Source organism: Cyprinodon tularosa, unplaced genomic scaffold (assembly GCF_016077235.1).
Source record: "Cyprinodon tularosa strain WSP-4 unplaced genomic scaffold, ASM1607723v1 ctg236, whole genome shotgun sequence".
NCBI lineage: Eukaryota > Metazoa > Chordata > Actinopteri > Cyprinodontiformes > Cyprinodontidae > Cyprinodon > Cyprinodon tularosa.
Window position 1 is genome coordinate 49,052 of NW_024038883.1, and position 19,830 is coordinate 68,881.

Sequence of the window (19,830 nt, forward strand, 5' to 3'; positions counted from 1 at the left end):
GCGGCCTGCAGTGGTTTGCTGCGACCTGCAGTGTTGTGCTGCTGCCTCCTGCGACCTGCAGTGGTTAGCTGCGGCCTGCAGTGGTTAGCTGCGGTCTGCAGTGGTTAGCTGCGGCCTGCAGTGGTTAGCTGCGACCTGCAGTGGTTTGCTGCGACCTGCGTGGTTAGCTGCGACCTGCAGTGTTGTGCTGCTGCCTCCTGCGACCTGCAGTGGTTTGCTGCGACCTGCAGTGTTGTGCTGCTGCCTCCTGTGACCTGCAGTGGTTAGCTGCGACCTGCAGTGGTTAGCTGCGACCTGCAGTGGTTTGCTGCGACCTGCAGTGGTTTGCTGCGATCTGCAGTGGTATGCTGCTGCCTCCTGCGACCTGTAGTGGTCTGCTGCGACCTGCAGTGGTATGCTGCGACCTGCAGTGGTGTGCTGCGACCTGCTGCGACCTGTAGTGGTCTGCTGCGACCTGTAGTGGTCTGCTGCGACCTGTAGTGGTCTGCTGCGACCTGCAGTGGTGTGCTGCGACCTGCTGCGACCTGTAGTGGTCTGCTGCGACCTGTAGTGGTCTGCTGCGACCTGCAGTGGTATGCTGCGACCTGCAGTGGTGTGCTGCGACCTGCTGCGACCTGTAGTGGTCTGCTGCGACCTGTAGTGGTCTGCTGCGACATGTAGTGGTCTGCTGCGACCTGCAGTGGTGTGCTGCGACCTGCTGCGACCTGTAGTGGTCTGCTGCGACCTGTAGTGGTCTGCTGCGACCTGCAGTGGTGTGCTGCGACCTGCTGCGACCTGCAGTGGTGTGCTGCGACCTCCTGCGACCTGCAGTGGGCTACTGTGGTCTACCCCAATCTGCTTTCTCCTGCTGTGACCTGCTACATGCTGCTGTTATCAGCTGCATCCCGCTGTGATCTACTGCGGCCATTTTTGGGCCTGGTGGGAACAAGATGTGTTGAAGTTTTCTAACTGAATAAACTTTAATAATAATGAATTCATGAGGCCTCTTTAGTGACTGTAACTCCTGCAAACCGATGGCCAGCAGATTACCAAGTTCCCACTGTCACTGTGGTTTCCTCTTCTAATCTGCTGGGGGGGTTACTAACGGCTCGCCGTGTCCTAAGGTGTCTATTTAATCCTAAGGTGTCTATTTAATTTGCTGCATAGTTGATAAAATCTAACGAGGCTGATCGGCTGTTTGAGACTGAAACGCTCATATCAGAAAGATGAAAACATCCGGTATTAATCTGATGAATAATTGATGCTGTTTTCCCAGAAAACTTATCTCATGATTCATTTAGAAGAGCCTGTTACTTTCAAAAGACTCTTTATAGAAGAATGAATGGGTTTAAAGATGTTTAAAACGATGAGCTGATTGATAGAACAGAAACAGTTAAAACAACAAGCAGATAAATCCAGACCAGGCCAGAAGCTGCAAGTTTCATGAAGCTCTTGCATAAAGGGTTTATGCTACGTCATCTTCAAAGAGGTCCTGGAGGTCAGCTCTGCGCTGAGGGTGTTTTTCCACCAGGGGGCGACAACAGCGGCTAAAACAGCAGCTGGGTTCTCAATAGTAGCAAGTCTTCAACGTGTTTCTGCTTAAGTCAAAGTGAAAAGTAGCCTTCTAAGAAATGAGTGAAGAGTATAAACAACATTTTATTTTATTCCCATTTATTAAAAAATGTTCTTTGCAACAATAATGGAGCAGAATCCACCCCTCGGTCCCCAGAGGAGGTGGAGGATGAGTCCAGGAGTCTCTGCTGAGACCGATTCCCCCCCCAGACCCGGTGCCTGATAAACAAAAGGCGACGAGTACGAGTCCTTATGTGTCTCTGCAAACATCCCAAAATCCCTGTTAGACTCTTCATTTAATATCAAAGCATTTTGTTCTTCAGTAAAACTTAATTTATAATTGTTCAAAGGTCAGAATCAGCATGTCAGGATGTTTAAAGATCTGTCATCAGCCAGAAACCATCAAACGGTGTCCCCCTATTAATTACCCACTAAGGTGGAAGAAGCACATTTTCAAAAACAGGCATACTTAGTGTGAGGGATTGCTGAAGGGTCGAGGAGTCAAGTGCCTTGAGATGACATGATGTGAATCGGCGCTATAGAAATAAACTGAATTGAAAATTCTACTTATAGAATGGGAGGCATGAGTTAGTTTGTGTCTCATGTGTTCTTATGTTTTCAGATCTTTTATGCAATCAGATGGTTTTCCTTAGAAAACTTTGAACCAATCTGATTAAATGATCTGCTCGTATTGTCTCTAGAAAAGGACCTTTAGATGATTTGTTGTGAATTGGTGCTATAGAAATAGACTGTGTTGAATCAGAGTTAGCCTACTTCATGATGTCATGGAGGTTCTGTTTAGATCAAGTCATGATTCTGCAGGTCTGGTGGTGATCAGGCCCAGATTTAGCTGCTGAAACTGATGTGAAAAAGTTAGGTTGAAGGAGTCATTTTCATCCCTGGCTGGTTGGGATCACGTTTCTCCTAATAAATTAAACTTTTTAAATTTCTTTCCTGAAGATTATCCAACAGAAGACGTTGATGTAGAATAATTGGTGTTTTTTTTTTTTCAACATTCCTGTTAGAAATTAACTTGTCAGAAATAGTTGCTCTAAAGACATTTGCCGTGTGTTTGAGGCAGGCGGTTTCCTGAGGCAGACCAGAATTAAAACGTCTCTGTAGGACTCAAAATAATCCATCTGGACTTCTCTGCTTTAAATATTATATTTGAGTTTTAAAAAAGCAACAAACAAAAAAACCATTCTGGGAGGGAAAGAATGAGGTTTTCTTCTGAATGATAACATCAGTGTTGAAGTTTCCTGTGCCGTTGGGCCAAACGGTCAGCTGCAGTTCCTCTAACGGCCACTAGATGCTGCTGTTGCACTGAAAGCTGATTAAGGAAACAGGTTCTTGAAAGTCCTGCTGAGCAGAAACAGGGTCTCATGAGAGAACTTCCTTCTTGGGTTTATTTTTGTTCTCTTTAAGCCTCAACCTGAAGAGGAAGAGACTGAAAAGAAGAAAGAAATGTGGGCAATTCCAGCAAATGCATTAAAAACAGCTTCCTTCTGAAGAAAAATGTATGGAAGCCCGTTTCCGCAACATGAAAGTAAAAAAAATACCAAATAGTCTCATAACTATGACTATGAAAGTCGAAAATATGACTTTGTATCTCATAATTATGACTTTTTTGGGGGGCATTTTTTTTATTTAATTTGGCGGAAACGGGCTCCCATACGAAGGCCCTTTAGGACAACAGAAACATTCAGTTAAATCCAAACTTTTACCTGTTGGAACATTAGAGAAACTCCTTCAGCAGCACTGGAGGAACAAATGAGTTAAACTAGATTATCGCAGCAGAGCTGAACAGAAAACTCAGGAAACATTTTAATTATTGCCCTAACTATACAGATTAGATTTTCCAAATTATTAGTACAGAAGACTTTTATTTTCTGTTCTATTTTACAAACTTCCGTTTGTATTGGTGTCATTTTTTATGATATAAACATCTATCATATAACTTTAGTACTCCTGGGTCTTTGAGAAAATCCAAACTTAACGTGATCTTGTTAGATTCTGTTTCAAAATAAAAGCAGGGATTCCATCAGGAAAACAGAACTTAAAAGTTTTAATCCTGATCTTTGTAAAAACTTTTTAAAAACCTTCTTGCGTCAAATTCTCTCAGATGGGCGTGCCCAGCAGGATGGGCGTGGTTAGAGTAACGGAGGTAAACGTACATCTGACGCAACTACAACAAGCCCAAAAAAAAAACATTTAACCGGAAATGACTAAACACTGAAATTCACATTAAAAGCATGACACTTTTCCATTACTGATAATAACCAAAGCTGAGGACCTGAGGGTCCCACCAGAAATCTAACAGTTTCCCCAAGAAGCAAACCTTCTGATTTTACGTTAAACTACTCCACCTTTTAAATCAGGTTTTATTTAATACTTATTTTTTCTTATTTTTGTTGTAATGGTTATTATTACAAGTTTAGTCTAATAGATTCTATGTGTTTCAGCGTTTGTTGCTACAACAGAAGGATAAAAGCTGCAGAACATCACAGATAATAATTACTTTCTCCAACAAAATTTGATCTGTTGATTGAATTTTTTTATATATATATATATATATATATATATATATATATATATATATATATATATATATATATATATATATATATATATATATATATATATATATACCTGTCCGGATTTGGACATATGGCCTTTTTGGGCTCTAAATAGAATAGATTGGAATAGAATATGCCTTTATTGTCCCAAAATGGGGAAATTCTGGTTTTTACAGCAGCAAAAAGATTATAGGAAAAAAATGGTTGCACAAATATGGAGCTTAGAAAAATGTATTAGAATAAAATAATAGCCAAGAGTTAAAAGATAAACAATGAAATACTGTATGGTGAAGTGTTTTAGCAGTATATAACTGTGCACTTGGAGAATAAATAACAAATATCCAGCTATGGACATTTTTACAGTAATGGATATTTGAAAATAGCAGCAACATCAGAGATGTGCAAAATGACAGCAGCAGGTTATTAAACTGAATAAGGTAGAAACTGTGCAAAATTAGAACTAAACTACAAATAAGCAGCAACTGTGTCAGATATGCTAGTTTAACAGTGAATGAAAGTAATATAATATGTAAATCTTTTTTGATAAAAAAAAAGTTAAACCAAGAGTTCAACAGCGAGAATTGGTTTCATACATGCAGCACTTCAGTGATTTGTTTTGTCACCATGTTTGTTTGCATTTTCTCGGTCAGATAAATATTTAATAATTATTATTATAAATTATAATGATAATTATAACAATTATAATCAATAAAATCGAACACAATCAAGAAATAAATCAGAAGCTAAAATAATTATTGTTACGCTACAAAACGCTTTTATTTTCTCGGTCTCTAACCGGAAGTCTGGTGGTTGTGGCGTTTAACTTGCCGGAAGTTCGTGCCTTCAGCCGGGACAGCTGAAGGAATCCGGCTTTCAACCAGCGCTGACCTGCGATAAACCGCTCCAGTGGGCTGTGGACACGCGTGGGAGCTGACAGTGAAGGCGTGAAGTCACCCGAGGGGCTTTTAATCAGGGAAACGGGACGTGAAGCGGGGATGGCCGCTTTAGGCAGCGCCGGTCGCTTCTTTCACTGTGAGTCTCTGAGTGTTCGGAACCAAAAACCCGGTTTGATCAGAACCAAGGCCAGTCTGTGTTCGGAAATATTTTACTATCTGTGGTTTAATATGATGACATGATGAAATATCTGTGATTATTGTTGTTTTAATTTAGCTAGCTGCTGTTTTTCCCTGACATTGGCGTTACATGTGAAAGCATCAAGCTAACAGGAGGTGAAACTATTTCCTGCCGGAAGGATTTCAGAGTAACACATTATCTTTAACATTTAAGCGTCTCTTTCTGCGTTAGCGACACATTAATAAACCCGCTGCTCGTTATTTAACATTTTAAAGAGTCAATATTAATCTGTGCTCTCATTCTAGATCACTTGTTGTGTTTAAACTGGTCCAACGGCGACGTTTAAAGCCGCCGCTCTCTCCTCGGACAGAAACTGTTTCCGGTTATTTCCTCCGCCTTGATGAAGTTTCCAGACTAACTGTGTTTGAGTTTAATGTCTGCGTTACATAAAGATGTCCTCCCGCATTTAGCCACAGTAAGCTGCTCCGTGGACGCGCCACGGGACTGTGTTCTCACGGCGGGAAACTAAGTAAACAGCTAACATGTTTCACGTTGTTACAAAACTACACTTTTTACCTTGCGTAACCTTCGAGTGCCCCCCGGCGGCCGAACAATGAACTGCAGCTTTAAGGGTCCTTAAAGATGAGCTTCTAAAAAAAGTTTATAAAACAAAGAATAATCCACTGGATTCTACGGAAGAGGATTAGGGCCACTGGGGGGAAAAAAGTTAACAGATTTTAAAAAAAATATTATTTCAGTTTAATACACAATTCTGACTTATGAAAATTCTGACTCTTCCCTTTTCATCCAGGAAGCTTTTTCAATTCTATATGTTTTTTTTTTTTTTTTTTTTTTTTTTACTCTTTTGAATGACTGGAAAGAAACCAACTGGAACTGGATGACTGAGAATCTTCACCAGCTTAAAGTTTAGGCTCTGAAAACCTTTTCAAACCGTTTTGTTTTCACTTTTTCTCATCAAATAAATAGAAAAGACGCATTTCTATATATTATAAAGGAAATATTTTCATATAAAAAATGCTTTTGCTCAAACTTTACAGCAAAAAAACCTGACAGGTTGATTACAGGGCTGACACTAAGTATTATTTTACAAATCGATGGCTTTGCCTCCTCTTACTTGTCTGAGATTTTAACTTTCCGCCATTGTGGCAGAGCTTTATGCTCCTCAGGTCAGCTTCTGCTAGAGGTCTCTAGATCAAGACTCAGTGGGGCGATGGTTCTTTTGCCGTCGCTGCTCCCAGACTGTGGAACAAACGACCCCCTGACATCCGCACCACTACTGACCTCAGCCTTTTTTTTTAAAAAAGCTTAAAATCCACTTTTTTAAATTAGCATTTAATTCTGACCATAATACTGTCTCTTAGATGTCCTCCTTCTGTGCGCTCCTTTCTATGCACCTCTTTTAATGTCCTGCAGCACTACAGCACTTTTAATTGTATCTGTATGTTTTATATGTGTTATGTATTGTTTTATGGCTTTGTTGTAAAGCACTTTGGGTATTATTGTAAAGGGCTATACAAATAAACTTGATTAATTAATCCGGGTGATTAATTTCTTCAATTAATTAATTAATCGGAAAGCAAAAGGTTCCTTCAAGATTTTTTTAATGAAATTAAATGAGGTGAAAATAAAACTTTCCCACAGGAGGAATTCTGGATTATAGAGCATATAATAATAATGATAATAATAATAACTGAACTCTATTGATCTCACATTAGAGAAATTCCCTCTCTGCATTTAACCCATCGCCTTGGGGAGCAGTGGGGATTTAAGGGTCTTGTTCAGGGACCCCGAGTGGCTTATTGACAGGGGGAAAAGTTTATTTTTTTTTATCTTAAATGCAAAATATATATATATATATATATATGAGCATGTCGCTCTGTCAGTTAAAGGCTAATATATATGGGTGTGTGTGTGTACCTGTCTAGCCATCAGAGTGAGGACCATTTTTCTAATTTCACATTCAAATTGAGGACCAGTTGTTGCAAAGTGAGGACATTTTGCCGGACCTCACAAGCTATTTGCTAAATGGGTGGAAAATGACTGAATATGAAAGGAAATCAACCCTTGGTCCTCGCTATGCATAGCAGAAAGAGTATGTGTCTGTGTGTGTGTGTGTGTGTGTATATATATATTCTGGATGGAGGAGATTGACAGATGAAAGTTTTTATCTTAAATGCAAAATGTTAGCAGTTAATGATTAATCAATTACTATATTGGTTGATTATATCAATAATTGATTAATCTGATTGGTTGTTTCGTCTCTATAATAATAATAATAATAATAAAGCTAATATTTGTCAGGTTGTTCTTAATTGTAGAATTTAGTTATGTTGTTGTAAAATCGTTCATTTCTGAGCCGTTTTAAAACCTTTGAATGTGGTTTTTATTCCGGTGCTTCTAACAGGTTTAGATCCCGACTTTATAATCAGTTTGTTTTCCAGTTTCTCAGTTCAGATCCCAGTTTTTATTCTCCTTCCTGCTCCGTTTCAGTTGCCAGGAGCAGCGTGGGTCTGACTGTGAGGAGGAGATCCACGGCTGCAGCTTTAGCCCAGAATGCAGCTCCGGAGTCTCAGGAGAACAGGTATCAGACGCACCTTCAGCCGCCTGCATGGGAACAGGAAGGGGAACTATGCTGCCTTCGTGTGGCGTCGTAACCATGGGAAACGGCAAAGGCCCACATGAAACATGCACGTAAACTCCCACTCATGTCGTTCTTTCCACTGGGAAGATTCTATGAAGCCCGAGTTTCAGGGATGAGGTCAACTTTGACCTTTAAACCTGTTCTGTCTAAAGCTTAAACAATGCTGGGACAGAAGTATTCATGAAGCTTTATCAACATTTTAAACTTTTAAGGTTTGATTTTATCAGTCAGTCGATGCGTTTGATGCTTCCTCCTCTTCCTGTAGCAGATGAACCAGGAAGTTTTATCTTTCCTGCCAAAGCAGCTCAGGATGATCTTTGAATCCAACATGTTTCTCTGCTAAAACTAAAGGACTCAATAAGTCGATCGTTTCTATTTTATAAGAGGATCATTTTAACCACACGAAGGCAGCAGGAAGAAGCTGGATGGAGGAGCCGATGGGTTGAAGGTTGAAATCCCTGCAGAATCGTCCATCTTCTTCTGTTTCTGCAGGAAACCTAAAACAGGAATCCTGATGCTGAACATGGGCGGACCGGAGAAGCTGGAGGACGTTCACGACTTCCTGCTGCGGCTCTTCATGGACACGGATCTGATGAAGCTCCCCGTTCAGAAGTGAGCCCCCCCCCCCCAGGTTCCCCTTCCTGCAGGCCGGGTCTTCGGCGTGATCGGGAGTAACGGCGGCCATGTTCTTTGCTCCGCAGTAAGCTGGGCCCGTTCATCGCCAAGCGGCGAACCCCGAAGATCCAGGAGCAGTACAGTAAGATCGGAGGAGGCTCTCCCATCAGACGCTGGACCTCCATGCAGGGGGAGGGCATGGTGAAGCTGCTGGACGAGGCCAGCCCAGACACAGGTCAGAGCCCCCCCCCACCACAGGCTGCAGGCAGATAACGCTGATAATGGAGGAGTGTCTGCTCACACCCTGGGCCGCTCCTCACCGTTAGCGCCTGAGAGCTCAGCCCGACTGAACCACAGATAACCGACAGCAGAAGCTTCTAGAACGTTTCCAGTCCTGCTGAGCAGAACCAGGCGGTCAGAGTTTAACCTTTTATAGAACGCTCTGTGAAATACCTTAAAAATCTCAATTTCAAGCCAATATTTTTATTGGAATCCAGGAAATACTTTATTATCTTTGTAATATAAAAAAATCGATATTTTGATGGTAAAATTAATGTCAATTCAATAACTAGAAACAACAACTTGCCTGAATATATTAAGAAAAATAAAAGTGTTTCTATAAGAAATACATGAAAAACACTCTGAGAGCAAAAGAAACACAATATTTGGTCCAATAAAACCTTAGAAGCATTAATGCTGAAACTGGAACTGACATTTTTAAGTTTATAAATCTAAATATAATTGTTAACGAGGCTTATTAACTTTTTAACGTTTCAAATTCTTTTTAACCTTTTTTCTTTTTTTTCCCTCAACTTAGTTTCCAGTAGGGTTGTCAAAAGTATCAATATTTTAAAAAGTATCGATACTGAAACGTTGTATCCAGATACAATACTCATTTTCAAAAATATCGATACAGTTACACTTAATTTTAATTTTGTACGTTTTTTATCAAGCTTGATTAATACTATGCACAGCAAACAACCTCAAAATGTTGTTCTTATTGTTTATTGTATTTATTTATTTATTGTATTTTAATTATTAATCAAAATATTTCTGTTGAAATTTGAAGTTTTTATCTTTGTGGTATCGAAAAATGGTATCGTGTATCGAATATTTTCCTTAGTATCGGTATCAAGTTGAAAAGTTTAGTATCGTGACAACCCTAGTTTCCAGTAGGTAATCATCTAATTGGTCAAATGCCAAAATCAGATGTGCAGCCATGTAGCAGGATCTTTGCTGAATGGCTGGATATAGATCTAGTGCTTCTAGAACTCACTGAGGGACAGGGGGGGGGGGGGCTCCATTTGTAAGGGATCAAAAACACTAACTTGCCGTATAAATGGGTAACGAGAAAAAAACTAAAACTGCTTTGAAAACGAGGTTTGATGTGACTTTTTTTTTTAAATCTGTCCTTATTGAGATTGAATATAATTTTATTTTCTAGGATTTATCAACCAGATGAACTTTTAATACTTTGAAAAAAACCACATTTCAAGCCAAGAGTGTTATTAGAATCCAGGACAAGGCCTTATTACCTTTGGAGGAACAAAAATGTATTTATTTATTGTTATTTTTTTGAGTTTTTGGAAAGAGGGAATGAGAGAAGGGGGGGGGGGGGGGGGGGGGGGGCATGTGGGAAAGGACCGCAGGCTGGATTCGAACCCGGGTCAGCCGCGTCAAGGACCAAAGCCTCCAACTTATTCTGTTGTTAATTGTGCTTTATAAATAAAGTGGATTGGATTGGATATACACCGTTCGCACCAAAGCACGCCCAAATAAATAAAATAAAATAATAAATATATGGATATTTTGATGGCAAAAATGAAAGTTAATGCAATAAGAAGAAACACCAACCTGCCCGCTCTCTGCAAATGAAAGGAGACATCAGGAACAAACAAGATTAAATGTTAGAATATCAGAAAAACAACCAAAGGAAATAATTTAGTCAAAGGAGAAAAAAATTATAGCAGATAAATGTTGTTTTAATTCTTTTCTAATCTAACCAGTCGTAGGTTATTACAGCCTCTCCCAATACAAACAGTGCCACCATGTGGCCATATTTACCACTGCAGGTAATTCCAAACTAATCAAGGAAAGTAGTTAAAATGAGACGAGCTTTTCTGGCTGCTGGGAAAATCTTAATGAATGTTGGTGAGTGAGGAGTCTGTTCGCTATAACAGATCTCTGGTGGGTTCAGGAGGATTCTGCTCCGATCCGGACGATGATCCGCTTCAGAATGATGCCGATCAGCTGGGAACCGGTTCTGACCCGTTCTGGTCTTTCCTCAGCTCCTCATAAGTTCTACATCGGCTTCCGGTACGTGAACCCGCTGACGGAGGAGGCCATCGAGGAGATGGAGAAGGACGGGGTGGAGCGGGCCGTGGCGTTCACCCAGTACCCCCAGTACAGCTGCTCCACCACAGGTCGCTGCTTCAGGGATGAAGATCGCCTCAGAAACTCCTCCTCATCCTCGTTTTACCTTTGAGCAACGATTAAACCGCAGCGTGGAGCCTTTAACTGCTTTTCTCCTCCACAGGAAGCAGTCTGAACGCCATCTACCGTTACTATAGAAACAGAGGGGACCGGCCGAAGATGCGTTGGAGCGTCATCGACCGCTGGCCCACACACCCCCTGCTGGTGGAGGTTAGGAAGTTCTCATGAGTTCATAAAAATGAGAAGATGAGATCAGATCAGAATAACGGTCCGATTGTTCCCTTCAGTGTTTTACAGAACACATCAGGAACGAGCTGCTGAAGTTTCCTGAAGATAAGAGAGACGATGTGGTCATCCTGTTCTCGGCTCATTCGCTGCCCATGGCGGTAAGTATCGGCGCCCTGCAGGTCCGCTCTCTGGTACCGCTCGCCATCCGGTCGCTAATAAGAACTTTGCTTTAAAAGAGGTTCTGGTTCTGACCTGGCATATAACGGTTTAATATAGGGATGCAGGATATAATCGGCCCCCTATCGGTATCGGCCTTAAAACTGAATATCGGACATCGGCCCCCCCACCGATATTTAACCCGATATTTGATCAGCTTCTGAGTTTCTAAAGTCTAAAAAAAAAATAAAAATACTACTTCTTCTTCTTCCTCAAAAACTTCTTTTTTACAGACTTAAAAACTTCTAAAGACGAGGGAAAAAATATTGATCCATTAAAATATCCCAATATCTTCATATGCTGATATATTGCCATTTAAAAACACCATATCAATCTCTTTACTAATGAAATATTGCTATATGTCATCGTTATGCTACGAAATCCCCCGAAAATTCACCAAATGTTGCCATATTTTTATATGTTGATATATTGACGCGGTATCGATCTATTTTACTAACAAAATCTCACAAGAATTTGTTAAAAATCACGAGAGTTTGTAACAGAACGATGAAATTTCACCAGATTTTGAAAGTAAAATAGATCGATACCGCGTTTTTAAAAATCTATTTGATATCAGCATATGAAAATATATTTTAGTATATTATTTTTCAAAGTGTCAGAAATGGATAACAAAACTGCTATTTTCAATGACTACTTATTTTTGTCCAGCTTTAACATCGGTATCGATATCGGTTATCGGCTACATGAGTTTTTAAATATCGGCGTATCGGATATCGGCCAAAATCCCAATATCCTGCATCCCTACTTTAATGACTGCAGGTCCTGGAAAAGTTTCCTGGAAAGCTAAAATGTAGCCTTTATAAAAAAAAAAGTAAGTATAGTTCTAGAAAAGATCGCTTTCAGCTTCAGGAAATGGTTCTGCTGAAATAAAGTGGATTTTTTTTTTTTTTTAGTTGAAGCTTTAGTTACTTCCCTAAAGTTTTAGAAAAACTTCTGACAAAGTCTGGAAAAAGTTTGCTGTAATTAGAGACGAAGCTGCCGGGAAGCTAACCTGGAGGGTTAGAATAGAACCTAATGGACCCGATGGAGCCCAGTTCTATTCTATTCACTTTATTTCTATCTAAGGAAAACTCTATCTAAGGAGTCTGAGGATGATCGCCCACCCACAGAAAGACGTATCAGTGACCCATCAGACAATGGTGAAACTTTTGTTCAAGGTTTGGATAGCACCGCCCCCACCTCAGCCGGTCCCAAAACCAGGTCGGCCTGGATGTGTCGGATCCGATGATTAGAAAGGATTCTGTAAAAGCGAAGGTGATTTTCTGGACACGGCGGCTAGAAACGCCTCGGTTTTGTTCAGGAGCTGTTTGAACGCCACCGTCTCACGCAGAGATTTTATCCTTGAACTGGTAAAACGGTTTGGTGGCGACCACCAGCCTCTCCGCCGCAGTGGAGCAGCTTTAGTGAGGCAAATTAAACGGCGCCGGGAGCTTCAGCGCCGCTCTAAAAAATGTTAGTCATAAATGTGAAAAGGTGGGGAGCGGGAAATGTTCAGGGATAATTAATTACAAACTTTGAACCTGTGTAGTAAAACCTTTTTAAAAAAAAACCTTTAAAATTATATATTAGACTTGTTTTAAGGTTTACATATCCACGATAAGTTTATATCTCACACAACAATGTTTCAGTGGATGACATCATCACTATTCATGCGTTCCATTGGGGGGAAATGTCACCCTGACAGCCAGAGGGAGTTCTAGTACGATCAGAGTCCTGGTGTTAAACTACTAAAGTACTTCTGGTCTTCTAGGAAAGTATGATGAAAGTTTGGAGGAAGTAGTTTGTTTAAAAAGTTCTAGAAGGAACTGTAGGTTCTAGAAGGAGGGCGGTTCTGTCGGTCCCCGTTGCTTTCTGGGTTGTTCCGTCTGGATCTCCCTCCATGAATCCTGTCGCCGCTGCTCTTCTCCTGCAGGTGGTGAACCGAGGCGATCCGTATCCCCAGGAAGTGGGCGCCACAGTGCAGAGGGTCATGGAGCGACTGGGACACTGTAACCCCTACAGACTGGTGTGGCAGTCCAGGGTGGGTGACCTGATTGCTTCTCAGAGCTGCTCTATTAGTCGTTCCCCACAAGATGGCGCCAAACGCTGACAGAAGCACTAAGCCAGTAGGACGCCTTCATCTCCTCCTGTGTTGGGTGTTCAGGTGGGACCCATGGCGTGGCTCGGCCCGCAGACGGACGAGGTGATCAAAGGTCTGAGCGAGCGAGGAAAGAAGAACATCCTGCTGGTTCCCATCGCCTTCACGTCGGACCACATAGAGACGCTGCACGAGCTGGACATCGAGTACGCCCAGGTGTTGGCCGAGGAGGTGAGTTCTGACCTGGAAAATAAAAGCACCTGAACGCACGGGGGGGGGACCTGACAGGAACTTTGACCCAGAGAGGCGTTGGGTTCTGCTCACTCAGAACCACAGCTGCAGCCTGCAGTCCAGGTTTCCACCTGAGACTCGCTGCTCCAGCAGGTTCTGGGTTTTTGGAACAAACGAGAAATTATTTCTTCAGGATTTTCAGTTTTCTCTGTGAAATCAGAACCAACCTGAGAAATTCGGTATTCGCTCTGAGCTCATGATTGTGGAACAGATTTCCACATGTTGGGTCAGAAGGTCCGACCCGCTCCATTTACGGGTCAACATCTCCTGGATGCAGAAAGCTGAGCGTAACGTTCCTGTTCTGTCAGCTCAGCATGCCCATAGGAATCACTGCATTGCTGATGGCACAAAAACAGTGAAAACACAGTCGGCCATATTGGTACTCCCCACTCCCACAGAGACATGCAGTCAAAATGCCTCCCTGTTCAGCATTTAACTGCTAAAACCAGCAGTTTTCTGTCTGCAGGAAGACGTTCCTCAGGTCATTTCCCAGTCAGTGGATGAACTAAGCAATAAATCCATCTATAGCCGATGGATCCTATAGTTTAGTCTGCAGACTAACTTTAGTCTATCTCAGACTGACTGGAACACATTAATATTGGGTCTAATAATAGAAAGTAGAGGAAATAGAAAGTAATTCACTGAAATGTCAATGTAGGAATTCTTTATTAAGTGGAGTTTGGTTTGTTTCTCATTTGAAAAAGTAATGAGCTGTGATATATATTGCAGGTTATATTGAAAAGAAGTGTGTATATATATATATATATATATATATATATATATATATATATATATATATATATATATATATATATATACACAGCATGCACTATCAGAGATGTTAGATATAATTACCATAACAATGTCATCAATAAGCATTTATTACATTTACATCATCAGTTTAGCACTTTTGGCTCATCTGTATTATTCTGCTCCATTAACACATTAATTTTTATTGAGATGGCTTGTTTAATATGTTATAAAAACTTTGCAATGTGACATCTATTTTTTTATTCTAAGTTAAAGTTAATCTACTGATGCTTTGAAACAGCCAGTCTGTGTCAAAGTGATGAATTTACCTTTATTTTAAACGCCTTAAGTCCCCCTGAAAATGACAAAATCATTGTTTGATGCTGCAGCGCACAGATTGTTTACATTGGGACCGGTCTAACTAGGGAGTACCAATATGGCGGCCGGTGGCTTCACTGCAGGAATAGTGTTGAGTTCCAGGCTTTATCCAGTAGCCCAACTAAGCCTGGTTTTTGTTTTGAACCTGAACTCGGATCCATTTCTGACATTTTGAATTGAAAAAGATTCCTGGATGGAAGAGAAACTTGGAGACTCTGACCTGGATGACTGAATCTGCAGCAGCGTTTCCAGACATGAAGTCGCAGCAGAAGAACCGAGCTTCCAGTTCCAGTGGATCCGACCTTAACATGTTTGTTTTCTCCTGCAGTGCGGCGTGGAGAACATCCGGAGAGCAGAGTCGCTGAATGGGAATCCTCTCTTCATGAAGGTTTGTCCTCCAACATTTCAACGCTGTCAGAAGGAAACGAACGTGAAGCCGAAGGAATCAGAAAACCTCGAAACGTCAGACAGAAACCAGAGCAGAGCTTTTAGAGAAACTGACCATTAGAGAAACTGATGACGGATCAGAGACAAGGAGGACGTTTTCCTGTCCTCTTCTTTAATGAACCAAGAGGCTCGTTAAAGACCTGAGGTGAAGCTCCTGCTTATAATTGATTTTCACACAGAGGGATCGTCTGAAAGGTGTCTGAGCAAATTACAGGAAAGTTCAGTGGAAGGAAAAAGTTTAGCAGAAAGCAACAGAGTGTGAGAGCAGCCATGTTGGAGGCAAACATCCAGAAACCATCAGAGGATCCCACCCTGCGGGGCTATGGAGGGAGGTTAGTGCCATTATTGATGACCGCAAAGAAAATGGTTTGTAAATGGGAAAAAAAATTACATTACTAAAATTAACGATCAAAAAAACGATTTAAGAGAAACTTTGCTGTTTCTTAGACTTTTTTTTTTGTTTTTTTGGTCAAGTAAATTTTTCATACTTTTAAAGTTTTTTTCACATTTTCTATATGAATTTTATATTTTTCAAATTTTTTTTTCAAATTTTTTTTTTTTTTTTATTTCATTTTCCAGATCTTTTTTTTTTTTTTTTTTTTTTATAAGTCATTTTGAGCGTTTGGATTGAGACGGTCTGGAAAAAACTATTTGAAAATAATTGAATAATTGAATTTCAATCTGAAAAAAACAAAATAAAAAAAAAAGAAATTTTTTAATCGATGTTCTGTTTGTGTCGGATTAGGCAGGGAATCGGGTCGACCAGAACCTCATGGAGAATATATGGAGTTCGGTCGAGCGACAGACGAGCTGAAAGCTTCAGTTTAGTCAGTTTTCCTTCCACTTAACTTTCCACTGATGTGATTTTTCAGGCGTCTGAGTCAAATTCCTTATCAACGACCTTCTGTGACCTCTGCTTGTTGTGGAGGTTAGTCTGAATGTAAGGAGTCTGTATAGTTTGAGTTTTTTTGTTTTTTTTTATTGAGGTTTAGCTGATAACCTGAGTTCCTTCTGTAGCTGCTGCAAAGGAACAGCTTGTTTATTTTTATTAGATAAACCAGTTAGAGAAAATATTTGACCTGGAAGAAGTTTTTGGATGAACGGCGTTTGTTTCCTGGGTGCGCCGCCGGCCCGTCAGGCGGCCCGTCCGGCTGCAGCACTCAGCCTTTATTAAAGAAACGCTTCAGATCGATGGAACCTTTCAAGCTGACTCCAGTAGAACTGAACGGCCCGGCTGGCTGGCTGCTCCGACCCGCTGCCCGTTGGTAGTTACTGAAGGATGGTTTCCTTTGCTTTCCTCCTGAGCTGCTGCTGCTGGAAAATCAAGAAAAATGCGTCCATCAGGTTCTGCACAGCGAGACCCGACGGACGACGGGCTCCTGTTTTTATAAACCCTCCTCCTGATCGCAGCGTTGGCCAGATTTAACCGTCCCAGACATCCTGAACCCTTCCACTTCTGCACAGGGTTTTTATTTCCCACAGACTCTGGAAGAAAACGACCTGATTTCAGTTTGGTGGATTAAAAAAGCTCCACAGCTGTAAAATGTGTTTTCTAAAACATTTCAAAACCTTTTACGGCCTTAATGCAACTTTTATCGCTCTGCTTTTTAACGCTTTGATGCCTAATGTTGCTAATAAGCAACAAACCGCTTTTATTACACTGAAAAAAATGTAAAGCAAGTCAATTTTTCTTAAAATAAGAGCATTTTTTCTTGAATTGAGCAGGTAAGTGAGACACTTTGCCATCGGAATAAGACAATGTACATTTAAAATTAGACTAAAACAACTGTAGTCTGTTATTATAAGTGCATAATATCTAATTATCTTATTTTAAGGTTAAAAATACTCATTCCATTGGCAGATCATTTTATTTTCCTACTCATATTAAGGGTAAATACACTTATTTTAGGACATTTTTACTTTTTTTCAGAACATTTTTGCAGTGTAGGCAAACAGCCACCATAGCATCATTGCATCACCCCAGTGCTACTAACGCTGTATGTTATTATGTGGTTATAACTGTTGTTACAAAATATACTTAATCTCCATTTCTATTTATTTAGTAACATTACCTATTTTAATTTGGTGTCTCATTGAAGGGAATAATGTTTTATTGTATGTACATGTAATACAATTCAGGCTCCAAGGGGTTAAAGACCGACTATTCAGACCATCAGGCTGATATGTGCTGCTGACACCGGAGGGCCAAGCTTTTCCTCTTCTTCCAATTGCATGATAAAAATTAAGCAAAAGCATTACAGGAGTGTAGATTTAAACACAGCAACACTGATTGCAAAACAATTATTTTCAATAAGAAAACCTTCAGGCTTCCACCAGAAATAGTCCGACTCATCAGGAGAAACGTTTGCTTGTGTCCAGGCTCTGGCAGATCTGGTCCAGTCCCACCTGAAGTCCAACGAGCCGTGTTCCCGCCAGCTGACGCTTCGCTGCCCGCTGTGCACCAACCCCACCTGTGGAGAAACCAAGGCCTTCTTCGCCAGCCAGAAACTGTCATGAAGGCATTTTTTTGGCGCCCTGAAAGGAGCAAACTGGAGACGCTAGGAGCCTCTTCTCAACGAGCACCGTTCCGCTAGCAGTAGCGGCTGGACGGCAGCTCCACCTTCGTTTATTCAGATTCCCTTTGATCCAAGTCTGTCTAGATAAAATAATTGATTACGACACTTTTTAATTTCTTTGTTTCATTTAATTTTAAGTTTCTGATTCCTACATCCAGAAAAATTCATCTGTTCCATCCATCAACAAAGGCCTCTACTGTGAAGCCTTTCTCAGTGTGCTAGTTAGCATTACCGATAAGCTAATTTCATCATGTAGGCATGATGTCACTATGATTGTCTAAAGCTCAAAAACCGCCAACAAATCCCTGATTCTGATACATGGAAGGGCTTATAGTGTTTTTTGTTTTGTTTGTTTCTTTTGGCATGTCTGTTATGCACCAGATTACAACGCGGTATTAGGGCCAGGCTAGAATTTTGTTTTTTTTTTTATTACGAGAATAAAGTCGTAAAATTACGCAAATAAAGTCGTAAAATGACTTAGATTTATTTTGTATACACAAGTAAGAACAGCTCTCTAGAAAAATTTATTGTTTGTTTTTTTGAAGTGCTGCCTTGGAAACGGTAAAAAAAAAAAAAAACATAAAAACAGTCATATAAACATGACTGTATATTTACAGTTCTAACATTTCAGTTTTTTTTGTTTTTAATAATAAAATACAATAAAATAACCTATTTTACATAACATTCAGCAGTCTAATAGCAGTTGCTGCTGGACCTGCATCTAAAATTACATTATTCTCGTAACGTTACCACTATTCTCGTTGCGAATTTATTCTCATAAATTTATTACTTTATTCTAGTAATGTTATGACTTTATTCTCGTAATTTTACAACTTTATTCTCAAAATAGAAGAAAACCAAATACTCTGCTGCACCAGATGAATAGAAAAAAAGAAATAAATCCAGCCCACCATCAGGACGTTACAGGTTCCTGCCGTTAGCTTAAAGACTGAGAGATAAAACACAAAATAGGCTCATCCTTTTCAAAAATAAGCCACTTTCTATTAAAACAGTTGGTCACCAGGCGCTCGAAGGCGCGGCGGCGTCCAGCCATTCTATTCAAACTGATCAGTGCTGCAGATAAATAGAAACTGGTTCAATTGTTTTATCGAGTCTCAAATCTTTAGATTAGAAGAACAAACTGGAAAAGTTTTGCTTATAAAACTTAGCATGCTACAAGCTAACATATTTAGCCCCCATGACTGCTCCCCAAAGGGATGAGTTAAATTAAGAGAGTTATTTTCATTGGTCTGTACTTGTGACGGTGGAATGACTTTAAAAAACACTGGATTTAACATATTAAACCAACAACTCATTCTGTGTTTTAAAGCCATTCCACTTTTAGACATGCTTTTCAAGAAATTATATTTTTCTGTCTCCCAAAATGCGGAATCTGTGTGGAAATTATGCCTAAATGGCAAAATATATCTGAAAACTCCCCTAGATCATGTTTCAGCAGAGTCTACGCTATTGAAAATACCTAAACAATAATTGGCAGCAAAGATTTAGCAGACAGCCCGCAAGCTAAATAGGTTTCGCTAACCTGAAATATTTGTAGACTAAGCTAATAGTCGTCGTTTACAGTAAAGCTTTATTTGGCAGCAAGCTAACTAAAAGATTCACGTATTTAAGACTAACATTAAAAAGTCAATGTTTTGGGGGGTGGGAAGTGTGGTTAAAACGCAGTTAACTAAAATGTTTTAATGTGCAGGGAGACCTGGCTAACCAGAAGCTAACAGGGAGGTTTTAGCTAGCATCAAGAAAGCATAAGAGTTTGATTCTCTGTAAAATAAACAATTGTTTCGGTTACTAACTAAAAACTCTTGAACAACAGTTACACCCGCTAACACGATTTACATTTCTGGAAGCTACATTTATTAGCTTTAAGCTAACACCGTTAAGCTAGTGGTAAGCTAACTTAGAAGTTAATCAAAT

The 19,830-nt window shown here is 40.3% G+C and overlaps 1 protein-coding gene across 1 annotated transcript; it reads left to right on the forward strand.

The window, feature by feature from the left end:
* Positions 1–4,940: 4,940 nt before the first annotated feature.
* On the forward strand, positions 4,941–18,371 carry fech (ferrochelatase). Its single transcript, XM_038287147.1, has 11 exons — positions 4,941–5,159; positions 7,713–7,803; positions 8,356–8,475; positions 8,565–8,713; positions 10,767–10,901; positions 11,015–11,121; positions 11,199–11,297; positions 13,289–13,396; positions 13,520–13,684; positions 15,201–15,260; positions 17,699–18,371. The coding sequence occupies exons 1-11, from the start codon at positions 5,123–5,125 to the stop codon at positions 17,834–17,836; spliced, it is 1,209 nt and encodes a 402-aa protein (XP_038143075.1). The 5' UTR covers positions 4,941–5,122; the 3' UTR covers positions 17,837–18,371.
* Positions 18,372–19,830: the final 1,459 nt, after the last annotated feature.